The sequence below is a fragment of the Sparus aurata genome, chromosome 1 (assembly GCF_900880675.1).
Source record: "Sparus aurata chromosome 1, fSpaAur1.1, whole genome shotgun sequence".
NCBI lineage: Eukaryota > Metazoa > Chordata > Actinopteri > Spariformes > Sparidae > Sparus > Sparus aurata.
Window position 1 is genome coordinate 22,534,065 of NC_044187.1, and position 16,977 is coordinate 22,551,041.

At 41.7% G+C, this 16,977-nt stretch overlaps 1 protein-coding gene and 1 long non-coding RNA gene across 2 annotated transcripts; one reads left to right on the top strand and one right to left on the bottom strand.

Moving 5' to 3' along the window:
* The first annotated feature begins 789 nt into the window (after positions 1-789).
* LOC115581190 (uncharacterized) lies at positions 790-7,168 on the top strand. The gene is made up of 3 exons (XR_003984000.1): positions 790-1,639; positions 2,093-2,268; positions 4,093-7,168. It is a non-coding gene; the product is annotated as an uncharacterized LOC115581190 (long non-coding RNA).
* Positions 7,085-16,109, bottom strand: utp6 (UTP6 small subunit processome component). Its single transcript, XM_030416088.1, has 19 exons — positions 15,828-16,109; positions 14,854-14,938; positions 14,727-14,768; positions 14,525-14,617; positions 14,383-14,430; positions 14,222-14,285; positions 13,931-14,049; positions 13,696-13,773; positions 13,514-13,595; positions 13,109-13,190; positions 12,833-13,011; positions 12,369-12,448; positions 12,129-12,206; positions 10,966-11,145; positions 9,153-9,233; positions 8,651-8,760; positions 8,415-8,481; positions 8,192-8,264; positions 7,085-7,664 (listed from the first exon to the last, which is right to left on the bottom strand). Exons 1-19 carry the CDS (start codon positions 15,917-15,919, stop codon positions 7,510-7,512), a joined length of 1,788 nt encoding a protein of 595 aa, XP_030271948.1. The 5' UTR covers positions 15,920-16,109; the 3' UTR covers positions 7,085-7,509.
* Positions 16,110-16,977: the final 868 nt, after the last annotated feature.

Here is a 16,977-nt window from a genome sequence, read left to right on the forward strand (position 1 = left end):
GCATTTTTCTATAACTTGGTGGTCACATGAGCCAGAAACTGGGACTTTGTAGGCCAGTTGAACAAATTGAGGACTCACCTTGCCCGCAAAGACCCAGCCTCTGACACACACCATTATCATCATCATCATCATCATCATCATCATCAGCCCCATCGCCGGGAACTCTATGTGGAGGAAACTCAAGAGATTGATCTATATGGATTCTGGACCACCAGATTTCTACCAATGAAGGAATGTTAGGGTTTTTTCCTCTGTGAACCTCGCCGATACATACCCGCTGAGCTGCTGCCTGGAGAGGAAGGTGATGCTGCCCGGGTGTTGTTACCTGCGCACCGGGCAGGTGTCAGCATCCCGTAGCCATATGGGGACTTTGCGTAGAAGAAAAAAAAAAGCGCCGACCGTCTGGTTGGCTGTCTGGCTGCCTGCAGGAGATCGCGTCTGCGAGCTAAGTTGAACTTCACCGTCCATCCACCCGCGCCAGTGCCACCACCACCGCCCCAGTCACATCTGATCGCTTGGTGTTGCAAGCATCCCAAATTTAGCAAGATTATCCTTTATGGGGGGTTGCGAGAGGGAGGGGGGACGAATTGTCTCTTGGAAGAAGTCGGACAGTCCCCCCCCCCCCCCGGCCTATCGCCCCCCCTCTGTCCAAGGAGAAAAACATGCAGACGCAACAGTGTCGCCGCTTGTGTCAGTCTCTCCCCCCTCCCTCCCTCCTCCCAGACCTCCCTCCCTTTAATAAAAAAAAAAAAAAAAGCTTCTGCGTTTCCCACCGAGAGATCCCCGGTGCGCACCCAGCACCCTCACCACTCACCCAGTATCCATTCTGTGCAGAGACGAGTGGGGAGACGGAGGGAGGACGGAGCCCGCTGGTTCCACTGCCATGCTGCTGCAGCCTCGATATTATGAGCAGGGTATTCCCAAACAGCTGGAAGGAGCTGATATATGGTGCTGCGCCCTCGTGTTGGGCCCTCCCCAAAATGGACCGGTGCAAAGTGGTAACCTGGTTATTTTCAGCGCGTCACTGGCAAGTCTCCAATTATAGGTTTTCCGTCGGGGGGGTCGCGCGGCAATGTGGCCCCGTATTTCCAATTATTCTGAAAGAGGACTTGAAAACGGCCAAAGAGCACTACACAAGAGTAATGTCCGAGCGTGTGTGTTTGCCTGTAACTGCACACATTCCTGCGGTGTGCTTGACTGGCTCGCCCCGTCCACATGCGCCACACAAACGCCCCGCGCAGCGCCGCGCCGCGCCGCGCTCAGCTGCGTCTCCGGCGGCTCCGGGGCGGCTCGTCTGCGTCTCTCTCAAGGTGTTCCCCTCTTTTATCGATGCTGCTCAGGAGGCTATATACATCCCAGGTTCATCACACCTCTCACGTTACCTCCCCGAGCAGCAACATGTTAGCGCGCTGCGACCCCCGGTGGCAGCGACGCGCCAACGACGCCTCTCCTTAAACATGTGTCAAGTCAAACACAAACCTGTATTGTTTCGTGCGCGAGATCTCCGGGTTCGATCACATGAGCTGCGCATCAGGGCGTGATCACAGCGTGACAGCTGGATTCTGTTGGACGCGTTTAATCAGTCAGCAAGTTTTCTAGTCCGCACTGTGGTGTCATGGGCTGCTTTGTGCTGCACAAGGTAGTTATTTTCTACTCCATAGTCCATCACAGTCTTCATTTATTCTTTGACTTAATGTTCTTTTTTCTTCTTTTGATATATTTTTAAAATCTCATTCTATTTTTAATTTATTTGCGTTCTTTCAGACTCTATTGTGATCTTTTCTATTCTATTTTCGAGGTCATGCTCCACTTTTAGTGCCTGTGGCGACGCTCTCATATGGTTTCAGTCAGCTGCTTCATTGTACCAAGTTGCCCTAGAGTCACACCGGAAACGGAGCGGCTTTCTTGTAAAACAAATAAAATGAAATGACCTGACACTTTGTCCCGAGTGACTCATTATTTAATGGAACGACATCTTAACCGTTGATATGATGTGATTTGACGTCACACTCCTCCACCCACGCGCACTCCTCCTCCCTTGAACGCCCTTTGTCAATAACGTATGTCGCATTTTGGTGTTTTATTTTGTAAGGCTTTGACCGGAAGTGTTTGATTCAGGCTGACTTGACACCAAAGTAGCAATGTCCGACTTTGAACCTGACAGGAGCAGCCCGGCGTCTCCTCAACAAGATACTTGGTTACTCCGGCGACAGCAGGACGGATGTTCAGCCACATCTGTATCGTCACGTTAACATCTGTCAGCCGTCGGTGAGTTTTGAGCTCAGTGATCAATATCATGGCCACACCAGCCTGCGTTCTCTGATCTCTGTGTAACGGCATAATTCCTGTCTTGTTGCTCATTTTGCTAAAACTCAGGCTGCTCTTGTGACTGTGCAGACTCGGTGTTTTCCGATCTTACAGGACCAAGTGGCAGATCATGTGCTAGACCAAGTTTATTAATACTGTAATGACGTCAGCATATGTTGAGGGAGGCAGTCAGTGGTCTAATGGAGCAGAGAGTGGGAGGAAGAGGGTTGTGAAGACTCTTCAAGACTGAAGACAGGATCACAAATGATGTCTGAAAGTTTTATTCCAGCTAAAACAAACAAATACCTCTCTTTAAAAATGCCCCACTACAAGTCTTTATAAATCACAGTACTGACAGCACCATGGACTTAGAATAACAACAGTAACAGTAACAGTAAAGTAAGTGAATGATTGTATATTTTTGTATATAAACTGGATTACCAGTGATCAATCATTGTAATTAGATCCACTATTTAATATTAAAGCAAAGCCAGGTGGAGCTAATTGACCCACTAGATAGTTTCATATATAATGATACATCATGTTTTATGAGCAGAAAACAGGTTTTGGAAGTAAAGATGTTAATGATTATTCAAAAATAATGAAAATGTGTTATTAATAGTTTAGCTAAGTATACGCTTAGTGACCACTGTTCAGAGTTGGCCAAAAATACATTAAAAAGCATCTTGTCACACATTTTTTGTCAAAATCAAAATGTAAATACTGGCATGAGAGAATGTGTTTAATTGAAATACTTATACAAAATGACATCCTGTACAAACTAATATTATGACAATTCAGTCATTTAGTAGCCTCATCATTAGGGAGAGACATATTATCTGTCTGTCCGATTGGTCGAGGCCGATTTTTTTAGATTGTCAATAAAATAAACAGATTTAAAAATGTGTTCCTTTGGCCCTGATGTGACATCCTCTCACACAATGTCGCACCATAAATGATTTTATTCAAAATGAATAGCCTATAAACAATAAAACAGTATCAACTTCAAAGTAACTAGTAACTAAATTGATCAAATAAAAGTAAAGGAGAATTGGACCTAACAACAGTACTTGAGTAAATCTTACTGTTCTTGCATCACTAGCTGTTCTAAATTTTGACAATAAGATTTGTATTATTTCTGCAAATTAATATCAGTTGTAGGTCTTGCTGATTTTAAACAATTGGTATTGGCCTTGAAAAAGCCATATCAGTTGATGAATACTCAACATGGGTTGAATTTGTGTTGCACCAGTAACAACAGATTTGAGCAATTCAACAGAGTCATTAGTTTGTGTTATTTAGTTGATGATTCAAGTAAGTTGGTATTGACTTCATCAGTTTGTTTAACTCCTCAGACTCTGCTTCAAACATACATCAGGTCAGGACAGGGGTCAGGACAGTTTCTAATGGAATTGTGTCCAGAATATTTAATATATTATTACTTATTAACTGATATTTGATTGTAAGGGCAGGTGACTATCACTGAAAGAAATTACTTATAATTTGCATCCCTAGTTGGAAGTAAACTTATAGATATGAATATATACAAAAATAAAACTGTGGTCAGTAAAACACAACCAAGACAGAAAGAGAATAAAGATGGCTGCTTCTTCCCACAGACAGAGTCCTTTACAATCTTCTCAGATAGTAGATAGTTCTTCAGGACTCACACGGTGTGTTCCTGGTTGTAGATGTAACTGTGGTTGCTGTTTTGGAGGCTGTCAGTTTGCCCACACGATGCCTCCTCCTCACTGCACCGTGTGTCACCCTCTTCTCTCTCTGTAGTGCCGGGGGGCCAATAGGCAGCGGATGCGGCTGGCACCCAGCTGCAGGCGGCCCTCTCAATGGTCTCTCCCACTATGAAAGCGTTGGTGGATGCTGTATGGGCGGTGTGGAGCATCGGGGCCTCCATTTATGACTACATCCACACCAACGCCATGGAGGAGCGCATCCACGCCCTGGAGAACGTCATCACCATCCACCAGTGTGTGATCGGCCTGCTGTCCGCGGGTGTGTTGGTGCTCTTCTCCTACATCCTCTTCAAGAAACTCTGAAGATGCGTGAAGGGGTGGACTGTGTGGGACCGACCACAAAACAGACATTTCTGTCCTACGTGTTAAAGCAAACGCTCACCGGACAGATAAAGGGGAATTTTTAAACGTTGGGTACATTTGACAAGCCCGTAAGAGCTGGAGAGTACATCCAACATGTAAGAGGGCACATCGTCTTTTAGGTGTTAATCATGTGAAGAAAATCACCACAAATGATCAAGAAGTTAAGTAACTTGTTGAGTTTTTTAACATTTAGTGACACATTTTTACGTAACTTGTTGGGACAACACATAGAGATCCATGCCCTGTCAGTAATGAAGTGGTTGTGGAGGAAGTGAGCACGTGGAGCTTCAGGATACAGCTGATTTTTAAAGGCATGTATAGATTTAGACATAGTTTTTGTACTGAAGATGACAGATTTTATGTGCCAGTATTCAATATCCTTAAAGTTTAATGTTAAAGGTCCAGTGTGTAGGATTTAGTGGCATCCAGCGATGAGGTTGAAGATTATGTTGTGTTGTGAGACAGGTGTCTGTGTGGCTTAAGTCTGTGTGGTCGTCGTTTAAAAAGGAGTAATATGTGAGAATGTTTATGTTGAAAACATGGAAAGATTATCTAAAACGATCACCAGAACATGAAGAACCAACAGTTTTACTTTGTATATGTATCGTGTTGCAGATAAATCTACTGAAGTTAGCATGCTAACCAGCTAGCCCCGGCTCATTCCTGGTTCTCTGTCTTCCCAGTCAGGACCATGAGATGCACGGCTAACTGAGCTAACTAGCTAACGACTGCTGCAGTTAGTCTCTGTTGTGATTCGCTGCCCCCTGTTTGTTTCGAGTATGAATGCAACAGGTGGGCAATTCTTACATAATGGACCTTTAAGGTTCAGTTTCTGTCCTGCGGCCCTGTTTGGTACTTTCAGATATCTGATTTATTTTACTGTATTGTCACATTCACACTCAGCTGGTTTTGGAGTCGCTTTAACGCAACACTTCCTGATTTAGCTTCTCAAACGTGAAAGATTTTAAATAACTAAACAACAGGGGACTTAATTGTGAAAGACTTGTAGGAAATGCAATGTGTTTGTAACCAAGCTAGCGGAGCTTTGTTGGTATCTATTCTTCCATTATATGGCAGGTACATTTTATTTTACACCTGCTCCATTGACAGCTATTCAAGACATCATTTAGAGACACACCTTCAAGCAGGAAGTCCGGTTGTTACGGAAATGCAAATCCCTGCCGCACTGGGCCGATGTGACATGTCAAACGAGGTTAGAATGAACCAGCACGAGTTTGGAAATGCCGTACTTGTCTCACTTTTAGCGAAATACATGAAAGACCCTCTTTAGAGCCAGTATTTAGTTTGGTCAGAGCTACTATAGAAACATGCCAGTGCAGCATGTCAGACTCCTGCTTCCTCTGGTAGATAAAAAAAGTCTCAATTTAAGGTGAAAAAACACAGCAGTTCTTAGTTTCAGGTGATTAGGACTAAGAAAAACAAGACTATGAATATTCTATTCCATTTATGCCCCTAAATCCTACACACTGATCCTTTAAAACAGCCTCCACAAGCATTTAGAGCATCATGACTTATTGTGACTCAGCAGCTCATTACGAGCTTTGCAGCCTGAAGCTGTTTACAAAGAGATGTCCTCAGCTCACTTAAACTATTTGACAGATAAAAATACCCAATGTCAGCACAGACGCTCCGTTATATCAGCAGCAAACGAATGGCCGATTCGCAATGTTTTTGAATAGTAAATTCATCTATCAGCAAACCAGAACATACAAAAAAAAACATTTTAGAACCAACATTTACATAGACCTCAGCTGACGGTATGTCTCTGGGCGTTGCTTTGACACTCATGTTCTAAAGGGATCATTATTGAAAACAATAACACGCCATGACAACTTCTGCCTTAAAGCACACCGTTTTTTACTCTCTTCGTGTTCTTATTGTTTGCACTCATTTCCTAAAAGCCTGACTAAGATATCAGGAGAAGCTACTTGCCCTGAAACTAGAGGCTGTGACGAAAATGATTGGAGAGCACAGAGGTACTTAAATATCTCAGTAGTGTAATTTCTGCAAAAGTGTTTATTTGATACTCCCCTAGAACCCGGCTCCATGGATCTCTTACAAACATGTCTTTAAATGAGTAGAGATCTTTTACATAAGCTGGTAACACTGTAAACCTTTCCATTTTGTGTCAGAGAGAAGACATTGTTAAATCCTTTTTGATACAGTGTTACAGGTCTACATGTGTGTTACCTGGATTATTCGACTTTTAAGAGCCACATCATGGACCATTTACATAATGCCTCTTCTTGCATTTATGTTTTGTTATACCTCACAGATGTATAAAACAAGTGTCCTTAAAGACTGTAAATGTTGACATTGTTTATGGACAATTTCTTTTTTTTTTTTAGCTGTCATACATGTGCAATTATCCCCATAGTACTACTGCTGCTTCATATTTAAGTTTTTTTTTGTTTTGTTTTGTTTTTTAAACAAAGGTGGGAATTTAAATGAGTAGGTACGACTAACTTCAAACACTGGATCTATGTGTTAAGTGAGAATTTATAGAGGATAGAGCTTGTTTTTAAAGTTAAATGTATGTTTATAGGAACCTATTGTGGTATGAGTTCTGGGTTTGGACAAGAGTGTGTGTTTAACTGTATACATCTGTTATGTCACTGTCTCAGAGGGACCACAGCAGAGAACACGAAAAACTGTTTTAATATCAATTTAACAGCATCAAAGTTTGTCTTTTCTCAAATAAAAGCCAAATAAACATGTGAACTGGACAAGACATGGAATACTAAATGTCTCCAACATCAGCAATGCAGCACAAACCACTGTAAATGAAAGAGGAAAGTAGGTACAGGTCGTAAATAGTCGCCAGAAACATTTCTCCTCAACAACGCTGGAACCTTTTGAAGAAGAATCGACAGGCCTTTTCTCCTGCTGGGCAGCAAACAACACCAGCTCTCTAAGTCGAAGGCATTGAAACAATTCATGGATGGACACAGCACCAAGAGGACCAACTTCTCTGAAATCGTGCTGCTTCTTCAGCTGATAAACGTCTCCACAGTCGTTGAACACTGGTTGAACTGAAAGGGGCTTTAACTGAAGCAACTTGGTCTACTCATAAGTGTCCGGTTTGCAGGAGAGTATATTTGGAAGTGAACCTCTCCACACTCTCCCCCTCCAGGAACTTCATGGCTCTCCAGTGGACTTTGCCGCAGTTCTCCGGCTGTCCGAGAGGTCCCAGCTCCTCCTGGATGTACTGCAGCCACAGATCTGCAGGGAAATAAAAGAGACAGCTTAGAATTACAGCTAGGAGGTGTGCGAGGATGTGCCGATTAAATTACATGACACTTGACCAGGGTTCTTCAACCTTTGATAACTTCTTTATTTGGCCTAGAAACCAGACTGGTAGTTAGTGTGAGATCCAGCCATCGATTGATAATCTTCATAACAGATCTGAACTCATCCATAACATATATTGTGTTGCAGTTGTTTTGTTAGTTGGTAACCTATAATTAAGACTTTGATACTTGAATAACAGGAATAAATATTAATAATAACAAACAGTACTTTTCCCTTTGACTCTTGTTTCTTTAAAGGACAAGTTCACCCAAAAATCTGCTATTCGAGCTATTTGATGTTTTAAGTCTCCATCTACTTTGGTTGTTTTGTGAGAATGCTGCAATGTTCCTCAGCTGTGACGCGCCAGAAATGTTTCTTAATCTGACTTTAGATCAGCGCGAGGGTGAATGCATAATGACATAATTTTCCTTTTTTTGGAGAACTTAAACTCTGCTCACCGTCATCGGATGTGCCGAACTCCTGCAGGGCCCTTTCATAGTAGTCTCTCAAATAGTTCATCTTGGGAGTCTCCTGGAGATTAAACAACATTGTTATCGTAGCTCAGGATCGTCTCGTTTATCAGTAACAAATTGTCATTCGTAATCTGACTTAAAACCTAAAGATTTTCCGATTACAGGTGCAGTTTTCACATGTGATTTACAGTGCAGTTGCTATACTTACTTGCTGCTTCTCGATCTCAATCATCGTGTTGAAAAAGGCCTTGGACAGGGGACGGTTTTCCTGTAAGCTACAGAAGAATAAACCCGAAGCTTAAAATCAACAAAAATCAACACTCAGAATCTCAAGACTGTATTTTGACACCGGGTCACAGTGATTTGGGACCAATTAAATGTTTTATCACTTTTGTGTTATCCTTCATTTCAATTAACAAGCAGACCAAAGTTATTTGGTTTCACCTTGTAAAGGTCTTCCTAGCTTTCTTGTAGCCTCCGGTGGAGTACGACCAATCCAGGTAGCTCTCTTTCATCTCCATGGCAACAGCCGGGACTGCAGACAGCAGGCCTCTCTGGGAACAAACGAGAAAACAAAACTGTCTGCGAGCCGTTCTCATTTTGGAGGACAAAACACTGTGCTGACGTGAGGGGCTCAAAATCTTTTGTGCTACATCTTTAAGTTTTTATCCACAGGTGCCATCAAGAACAGCACCTGCACGCAGTTCTTTACATGATCACTGCATAGATTATTTTTATTTTATGGTGCCATTTGTTTATATACGTTTCCTTTTGTAAGATCTTCCGCATGGGTAGAGACTGAACTGCATTTCCTGCCAAGTAATGTACACAGGCTTCTCATTATGTGCTGGATGTTGACAGGGAACAGCTCTTTCTGTCAGCTGTCATGAAGAACCTCAGAACTGTCGATGCTGTCTGGACCTGGACATGGATTCATGTGGACTACCTTGAAGACAACTTCTGTCTCGTCAGGACTCTGGTTGGCGACGCTCCACTGGACCTGCAGCTGCCAAAGTGGAAGACTCTCCTGTGAAAACATAATGGAGAAGATTAAGATATTAGTCCATCTCTAACCAGGACCTTGCTAACGTGGAGACCACATGTGACAGAATAAAAAGTAACATTTTGGGGTAATTCTTCTTTATTCAGGTTATAAGATTTTATACTTCCTCTCCATTACATTTCAGAGTCAAATATTGTTCTTTTCACCATGCTGCATTTAGTTGACACTTAAAACTTAGTTTGTTTAACACTTTTTAAGTTTAACAGTCCAAATCCCTGTTGACAATAAAGTTGACTGCCCTGTGAGTGGTCAACTGCAGAACATGATTTTGGGGTTGCTACTTGAATAGGTTTACATGTTTTATTGCTCAAAAAACTGTTTTCTCAGTGCTGCAACACCTAGCCCCCCCCCTGTTTTAGCTCATTCAAGCCCTCATCTAAGCATTGTAGCTGATATTTGGAGCACCTACAAAAGTAAAATGCTGCTTACACACTGATGCATGATTAGTAACAAAAATATCAGTCGCCGGCTCTACATGCATTCAGCTGGTGATACTTTTGTACTTTTGCTTTAGTAGGATTTTGAATGCATGACTTTAACTTACAATGGGGTACTTTGAAACAGAGATCTTCCTCCAGCATTTTAAAAGTCATACAATATCTTCATCTACCTTCAGTCTTATGCTGGCAGATGAAGCTTCTGTTTCCCCATTACATGCAGAGATTTTAAAAATGGGTAATGAGTCAGCATCTAGTACAACGTCTGAATGTCTAATCACCTTGCTCCACCCCCGACAGCTCAATATGCCTTCAGAAAGGGCATGAGTACACAATGAAGAGAAAACATCAACATTTTGTTTGTTAAATTATCTATTCTTCTGTGACGTACAATGAGGAAACATTTTATAGCTCGGCATACCAGACACAACCCCCTGGGGGTTTACACCGTTTCCCAACACTTAGAGTGTTTGTCTTGAGAGAAAGGACTCGCCTAATCAGCAGCAGTTTAGTAATCCTCCTCACACAGCTAGTTCTCAGGGCAACAGTCTTGTGAAATGCGCACCACAACAATAACCAGCTATTCTGCTCACTCCTATAAAAAAGGGCCTGCGGCTGAGTAAAGGCATTCAAAGTCAGACAGCATTATACTGTCATGTACTGCCAACGACGTGAAAGAGAGAGAGTCAGGGAGACAATAAGTGAGGAGAAAATGTGAGTCTTGTGTTCAGATTGGTTTACTCATCAGTGCTAGCTTAATAATCAGGTAAAAAACATTATGGCTACCCTCGAATATCTGAGGTGTTGCAGGGGATTTTTTGAGGATTAGTTCATTCTCCAACCAAAGCTTATAAATCTGTCAAGAGTGTAGGGTTCAGCATTAATCCTACTCATTTACACTTCATGTTAAATTAAGCTCAAACATGACTCTGGCCTCAAATAACTAACAATCACACAAATGATGTACAATAATCATCACAATATTCATCTCTGTAAGACTTTTTTTAAACATGTCTTCAGTTCTCTTCGTGATGGAGAAAGGGGTGGAGGAAGCAATCTGAGGAACTTAATACAATGGACTAGAGATTAATTGGGCCAAGGAGATGGCCCACTTCTACAGCAGTGCTGGTGGCACGTGTGTGTGTGTCTCGATCTCCGAGGAGAACAATTATACTTGGATCCTGATGTGGTGTCAGTTTAAGCAGCGAAAGTGACCAAACAAATTATGTAGAGTCAAAGTGTGTGTGGGCTCTGCGCACCTTGGGATTGATGTGTGTGAGAGCCTCCTGGAATAGCCTGCCCACTTCTCCACTCCCCAGCTGCATGAGCGTTTGCAGACTCAGGCTCCACATTGACACCGATTGGCTGTAGCGCTGCGCGGCAACCATGGCAACGCTGGCCGCTCCCTCAGCATCCCCGGATGAGAGCAGGATCTGCAACTTTATAAGAAAATCATAGGAAGTAAAATCAACAAGATTTCCCTTTTTCTGTTATTTTAGCTGCACGTCTGAAGGCAACTAAAAACATAATATAGGAATGAATAAATTAACACCCACAAAGGGACTACTCAACACTATTCATACTGACCAATCACCAGTGACACCACAATGAGCCACTGCAGATCAACACAGGTACTCCAGCTCAAGTTGTGACCACACTAAATTAAAAGTTAAAGGGAAACTCTCCCACATTTTTTGTGGATTTTATAATAAATGTTTGATTATTATTGACTGAGAAAGTGGAGTCCTCCTGCGGCAAATTCACTTAAATTGAGGTGTTAAGCAGGGAAGTGGACTCCAGTCAATGTGTTGTGTCATATTTTACCGTTAAAGGTGACGAGAAGAACTTAAAGTTACTTTTTGTCGCTTGATTACGTTTATTTCACTGCATATCACTAGTGACAAAACTGTGTGAATGTACATAACCGCTATATTGATTCATAAATAACTTGTTTTCTAAGAGGAGCTTTGGTTAAATGCGATTTTTGGACACAAGATGGTGTCAAGGGGGTATTCTGTGTTATTTTATTGATTTATGTCCACTTAATTGGATGGTAAACACCAGAGAACAACAGGAGGTGTGGAAGGAAACAGAGGGAGAGCCTGAAGGAGGTCTTTGGCTGCACGGCATGAGCTTTAAACCACCAGGACATCCTCTTTTTTGTGTGTGTTTGAGTGCCATACAGTTGTCGCTCCTGATGAGGATGACTAAAACTGACGAGCATTCAAAGACATTTGTGTTTTTTGTACCATCAGACTCTGACTGGTGCGGTCCTCACACAGTCCAAAACCAACGTATTAAACCTGCTTTCTGTGTGAACAGACATTTGACGAGTCATTATTCAAATGAAAGGAGACTGAATCATAAAGGCTTAAGGGCCCCTATGTCTCTGGAAACACGTTTAATGAAGCCATTATCTTACCCAGTTCTTATAATAATCCTCCTTCAGCAGAGAGGAGTCGTGGGCGCGCTGCAGCACTCCCAGCAGCCTCTCCTGCCTCTGCCATAAACAAACACAGAAAGTTATGTCAGGATTTACCGATTAAACACACCCACCTCCAAACACACTCAAGCCTCTGACATTCTTCTGTGTTCTCAAAAGGTACTGTCAAAGAAGCAGAGTCCGATATGTTCACTGCAAACTGAATGGATATTCTGATACCTTTTCCTTCAGCTCTTGGACGTTGGTCTTCCTCTTCAGCCTCTCCAAGCAGAAGCCCGCATAGCAAGTCCACATGGGCTCTGGAGCACAAAGCACACAAGCACAGCGATTGTTTCTGATAATGAGACATAATGTTGTCGGGCAGTACGCAACCAGTGCATTAAAATACAAACACATCCAAATACAGGTACCACTACACTGTAAAGAAATGTGTTTTTCATTTTGTAAAACTAATTCTGTGTTTTATTCTACAGCCCGTGCAGCGGGAATAAATGTGTCAGTGCAAAGTGGCAAAACCTCAACTGTAATTAAAGGCTTTTGTTGTTTTAAACTCACTGGGTTGTTTTCATACTTTATAAAATCCACAGGACCCAATATTAAAATGATAATTATAACTACTCCTCAGATTTCCAACAAGGCCAAACTGCCACATCTCTTCTCTCTGTGTATGTATGAGCTCCTACCCGTGTTAAGGCTCTTGACTCCCTCCTCGTAGACCTGGCAGCAGCGCTCCTCTCGCCGGCTGATATCGGAGGCCCGGCCTTTGGCTGTCTGCAGCTCTTCCCCTGCCGATGGAGCCTCCAGCTCCCTCTTAGCCATGAAATCCCAAGTCAGGCTGTCTTCTGTGTGGTTGGCCTGTAAGCTGCAAACGATGGGTAGGGGAGAAGGTATAAAGTTTTAGATAAAGAACCCGGACTGTGGTTGAGACAGAGCGAAAGAGAAATTAGCTAGTGTCTCACTCTTGCAGGATGAGGTCCTGGAGTTCTTTGGTGAAGTCAAAGATAGCCGCTATGTTCAGGAGCGAGATGACGAACTCTGCTTCTGTCAGACAAAAAGTAACACAAATGTTAAAATTATCTTAAAATGTTCAATTTTGGCATACAAAAGCTGATGCCTGGTCGCTAACCTAAGCCAGCCTTCTCCAGGGCATCATGTTGCGAACTTTTCTTACTCAAAATACAAACAGACAACATAAATTGATCTATTATTATATAAACTGGGACATATTTTATGAGTGAAAGATACCCATTCTTAAATGTTAACAGACGTAAAGAAAACAGGAGAAGACTGCAAGTTATGTTACCACTTTCTCTTATATTCATGTTTTTGCACAGAAATGAAAATCAAATCTTTAAAAAGCCCACCTTTGATTTTGCCCGTAGCGTCTTTGTACACGACCTCGGCCAGTTTGGCATTCAGGATCTCTAAAGAAAACTCATATTCACCCTGGAAGGAGTGAAGAACGGGTATTTAAGCACTGAATATAAAGTGAGTGCTTTTGAACATGTGTTTCCCACAGTTTGTTTTCAATTTGTGACACACTCACCAGGTCCATCTCAGCCTTCTCCAGCTCTGCCTTCTGCTTCCTCAGTTTCTCACAATGCAGCAGCTCCATACGAAAGTACTAACACAGAAATGTTGGAAAATTCCCGACTCTTTCAAAAACCCCTTTTCAGTACACTTCAATCATGCAAACATAAGAATCTTAGTATTGAGTTTCACTGTCTAAAAATGCAAGATACTGTCAAACTTTGGGTTAAGATAAATTTTGCTTGTTTTACCTCCTGGTAGACTTTCTTGTTGTTTGGGTGAAAGCGCAGCGCCCTCAGAAACAAGTGTCGGGCACTTTCAGAGGAACTTCTATCCTCCAGCTCACTCTTGGCAGCCATGATCCACAGAGCTACAGATGAGGCAGTATAGAGTTACAATCAACTTGTTTTTGTAGGCGACAACCTCTTCCTAGTTTGCCCGAGCATATACTTTTTACATCCCTGAGGTTGGGATTATTGCGTTGAAGGCGGTGGGTTTAAATGGGATTGACAACAAATGAAAATCAAAAAAATCTTCTGTACCTGGCTTGTCAGGATGTATAGCAAGCATGGCTGAGAACACCTTGCTGATCTGGCCTTTGGTGGCCTGATGAGTAAAAGGAGAAGAGGATCGTTAGGCGCACGTAAAGACACTGTGTTTGACCTGAGTTGTACTCAAAGCTCATGATAACATCATTACATACCCATTTCTTACAGAAAGCAACATGCGAGAGCCACAGCTGCACGTCATCCTGCGGGAAAAGAGGACATTGGCATGATGGATAAAAACTGCAAAGATTTCATTGATACACAACAAAATCGAGTATATATGCTTCAATACAGTACCTTCCACTTTTTTGTTGCTCTTCTGAAGACGCTGTTTATTCTGTGGATGATGGGGAACTCAATCTCCTCGATTTTGAACTGGTAATGTATGTGCTGCAAAAGAACGAGAGGCAGTTTAATGACCGGAGTCAAGTGAAAGACACTCAAGCTGCTGGCCTGCGCAGTTCACCACTCACAATACATAAAACAATGTTTGACTTACCGCTCTTCTCTTCTTGACCAGCTCCAAAATGTTGATTTCATACTGTAGTTAAACAACATTTTGACGTTAGTGTTTTAAACATATTTAAAAACGTTAAGTAAATGTTAACAAGATCACGGCACTCTACCTGAACGTATGCAATGAAGTCCTCTTTGTTGACAATCAACCTGTGGAGCTTGTATTCCAGGGCCGTCGCTCTCTTAATTATGGATCTAAATGGGTGATTAAAAAAAAAACGCATTTGTTAATCTGAGAACCAAACCCTAAACTAACCAGCTGTGCATGAATTATAAAATAGAAGCACTCTAGCTGTCGATCCAAAAATGTATTCATAGGTGTATTATAGATTTGGGTGCAGACCGTTCCCATATTCAGCAGTAGCTGAATAAGTATTAAGATCCTCTGCTTAACGAAAAGTACTGATACCACACTGTAAGTAGAACTGCAACAGCTATTTTCTCAATTAGTTAGAGCAGTTAAATGGAACAGTGGCAAATCTTCACATTCATGAAGCTGGAAGATTGAACTGCTTTGCATGAAAAATTGATTTAAATTATCAAAATAGTTGGCAATTAATTTTCTGTCAGCTAGCGAACTGTTTCAGCAGTACCTTACATTTTAATTTCTAAATACAAAACCACATTTTAAAAGGCTCTTCATGCATGTCTCATGCTGTCAAATGTCTATAGTGGAGATAACACTCAGGGAAGTAGAAAGGGGCATCAAAGAAATACTCAGGTAATGTATAAGAACCTCACATTTGACCTAAGGTACTTGTACTTGAGTTACTTAGTTACACTCCACCACTGCTATACAGCACCTGTGGAGCAGCTACAGCATTCATTTTTCTTTACAACACAATATCTGTAATTTTCCTCGATTGTATCTAACAGAGAACCAATTAATTCACTGAATCAAAAATGTTTTAGGAAAACGGTGTAATTTAATTGAGGGTTCAATTTTCTTTAAGATCCACAAATACTGCATTATTACAAACTGTAATATGCTACAATGATAACATGTGTGTTCTTGTCATACTGATGTGTTGTTCCTCTGAATGATGGCATCTGGAAACTGCTGGTAGGTTACATGTTGTCTTACTTGACTTCTTTCTTGGTGAACAGTCCCACTCTCTCCAGCTGCTCCAGCTCAGGGATTCTGTCCTCTATCCGCTGCTGAACGATCTCCGCCATCTTGTCCACGCAGTCGTTACAGGCTCAGGTGCGACTGTTATTTCTGTGATATTACAGATATCGATGTCAACTTCGAGTCGACGTTAACCATGCGACTGTTCGCAGCGGAGCAGAAATTCTCCTCCACACATGTGTAGAAGTTGTGATGCGGTCGCTCTTCCGGTTCCGTCTGCGAAAGCTTCCGTCGGGAAACACGCACCAGAGTGTGTGACGCCAAAGCGAATTCAAACAGGTTCATGCAGTGATTTACTGATTTAATGTACGAATATCCTGTTGGAGGGCTGACACGTCGACTTCACTGTTGTTTAATGGCATGAAATAACTTGTTTTTTTGGTCAAATACAAAAATGGATATAGAATTGCTGATGGGGAAACTGTAATTGAGTTTAGAAAATGATCCATCTCCACATAGGAAGTTATTTTTCAGTGCAAGTAGGCCCTAAAATCCTTTACTGAATTGAAATATAGTTTTTCCTCTTAATTATTATTTGCGTGTTTTGGTATCAAACTTTAAAAATCATCATTTAAGTATTTTTCTTTAATCCCCCTTATACTTAAGTGGTATGTACAGTATGCATAAAGCGAATACCAAAACGTATGAATATATAATTTGATAGATATTCAGTAATACTACAAAATGGTATTATTATTTGTTGTTTTGTTTTTTTTGGTATTCAGTGGCGTGCTGTGTATGCCATAAAATAAGTTACTGTTTATTCATCAGTGAGTACTTATACTTTAAGTATAATAAGTCCTATGAGTAATAGAAATAGAAGATGATAATAAGTTAGAACTAAAAAGTCCTGCCTTTCAGCTCTTCATTGTGTATTGTTGATTTATTACAGATCAAAGTACCAGTTCTGCTGTTTAATCCATGGAATAATCTCCTCTAACAACATACAATCAGAGAAAGGACACTGGCGTCATGCTTAAAGGGATTCACAGTAAACAGAAGGTTGGAGCTGCAGGATCGTCTTGATGTTTTTGCTGATAAACTCGATTTCCCGCAAAATCGCAGAAAGCGAGAGCGGGTTGTATGTCATCTCCGGAGGTCAGCA

Excerpts from the sequence above, each read along its gene's own strand:
- utp6 (XM_030416088.1), bottom strand. The coding sequence starts at position 15,919 with ATGGCGGAGATCGTTCAGCAGCGGATAGAGGACAGAATCCCTGAGCTG. Across the intron at positions 14,050-14,221 it reads TATACATCCTGACAAGCCAG|CTCTGTGGATCATGGCTGCC; the intron begins GTACAGAAGATT and ends CCTCATCTGTAG. Across the intron at positions 8,482-8,650 it reads GCTAGGAAGACCTTTACAAG|CTTACAGGAAAACCGTCCCC; the intron begins GTGAAACCAAAT and ends ATTCTTCTGTAG.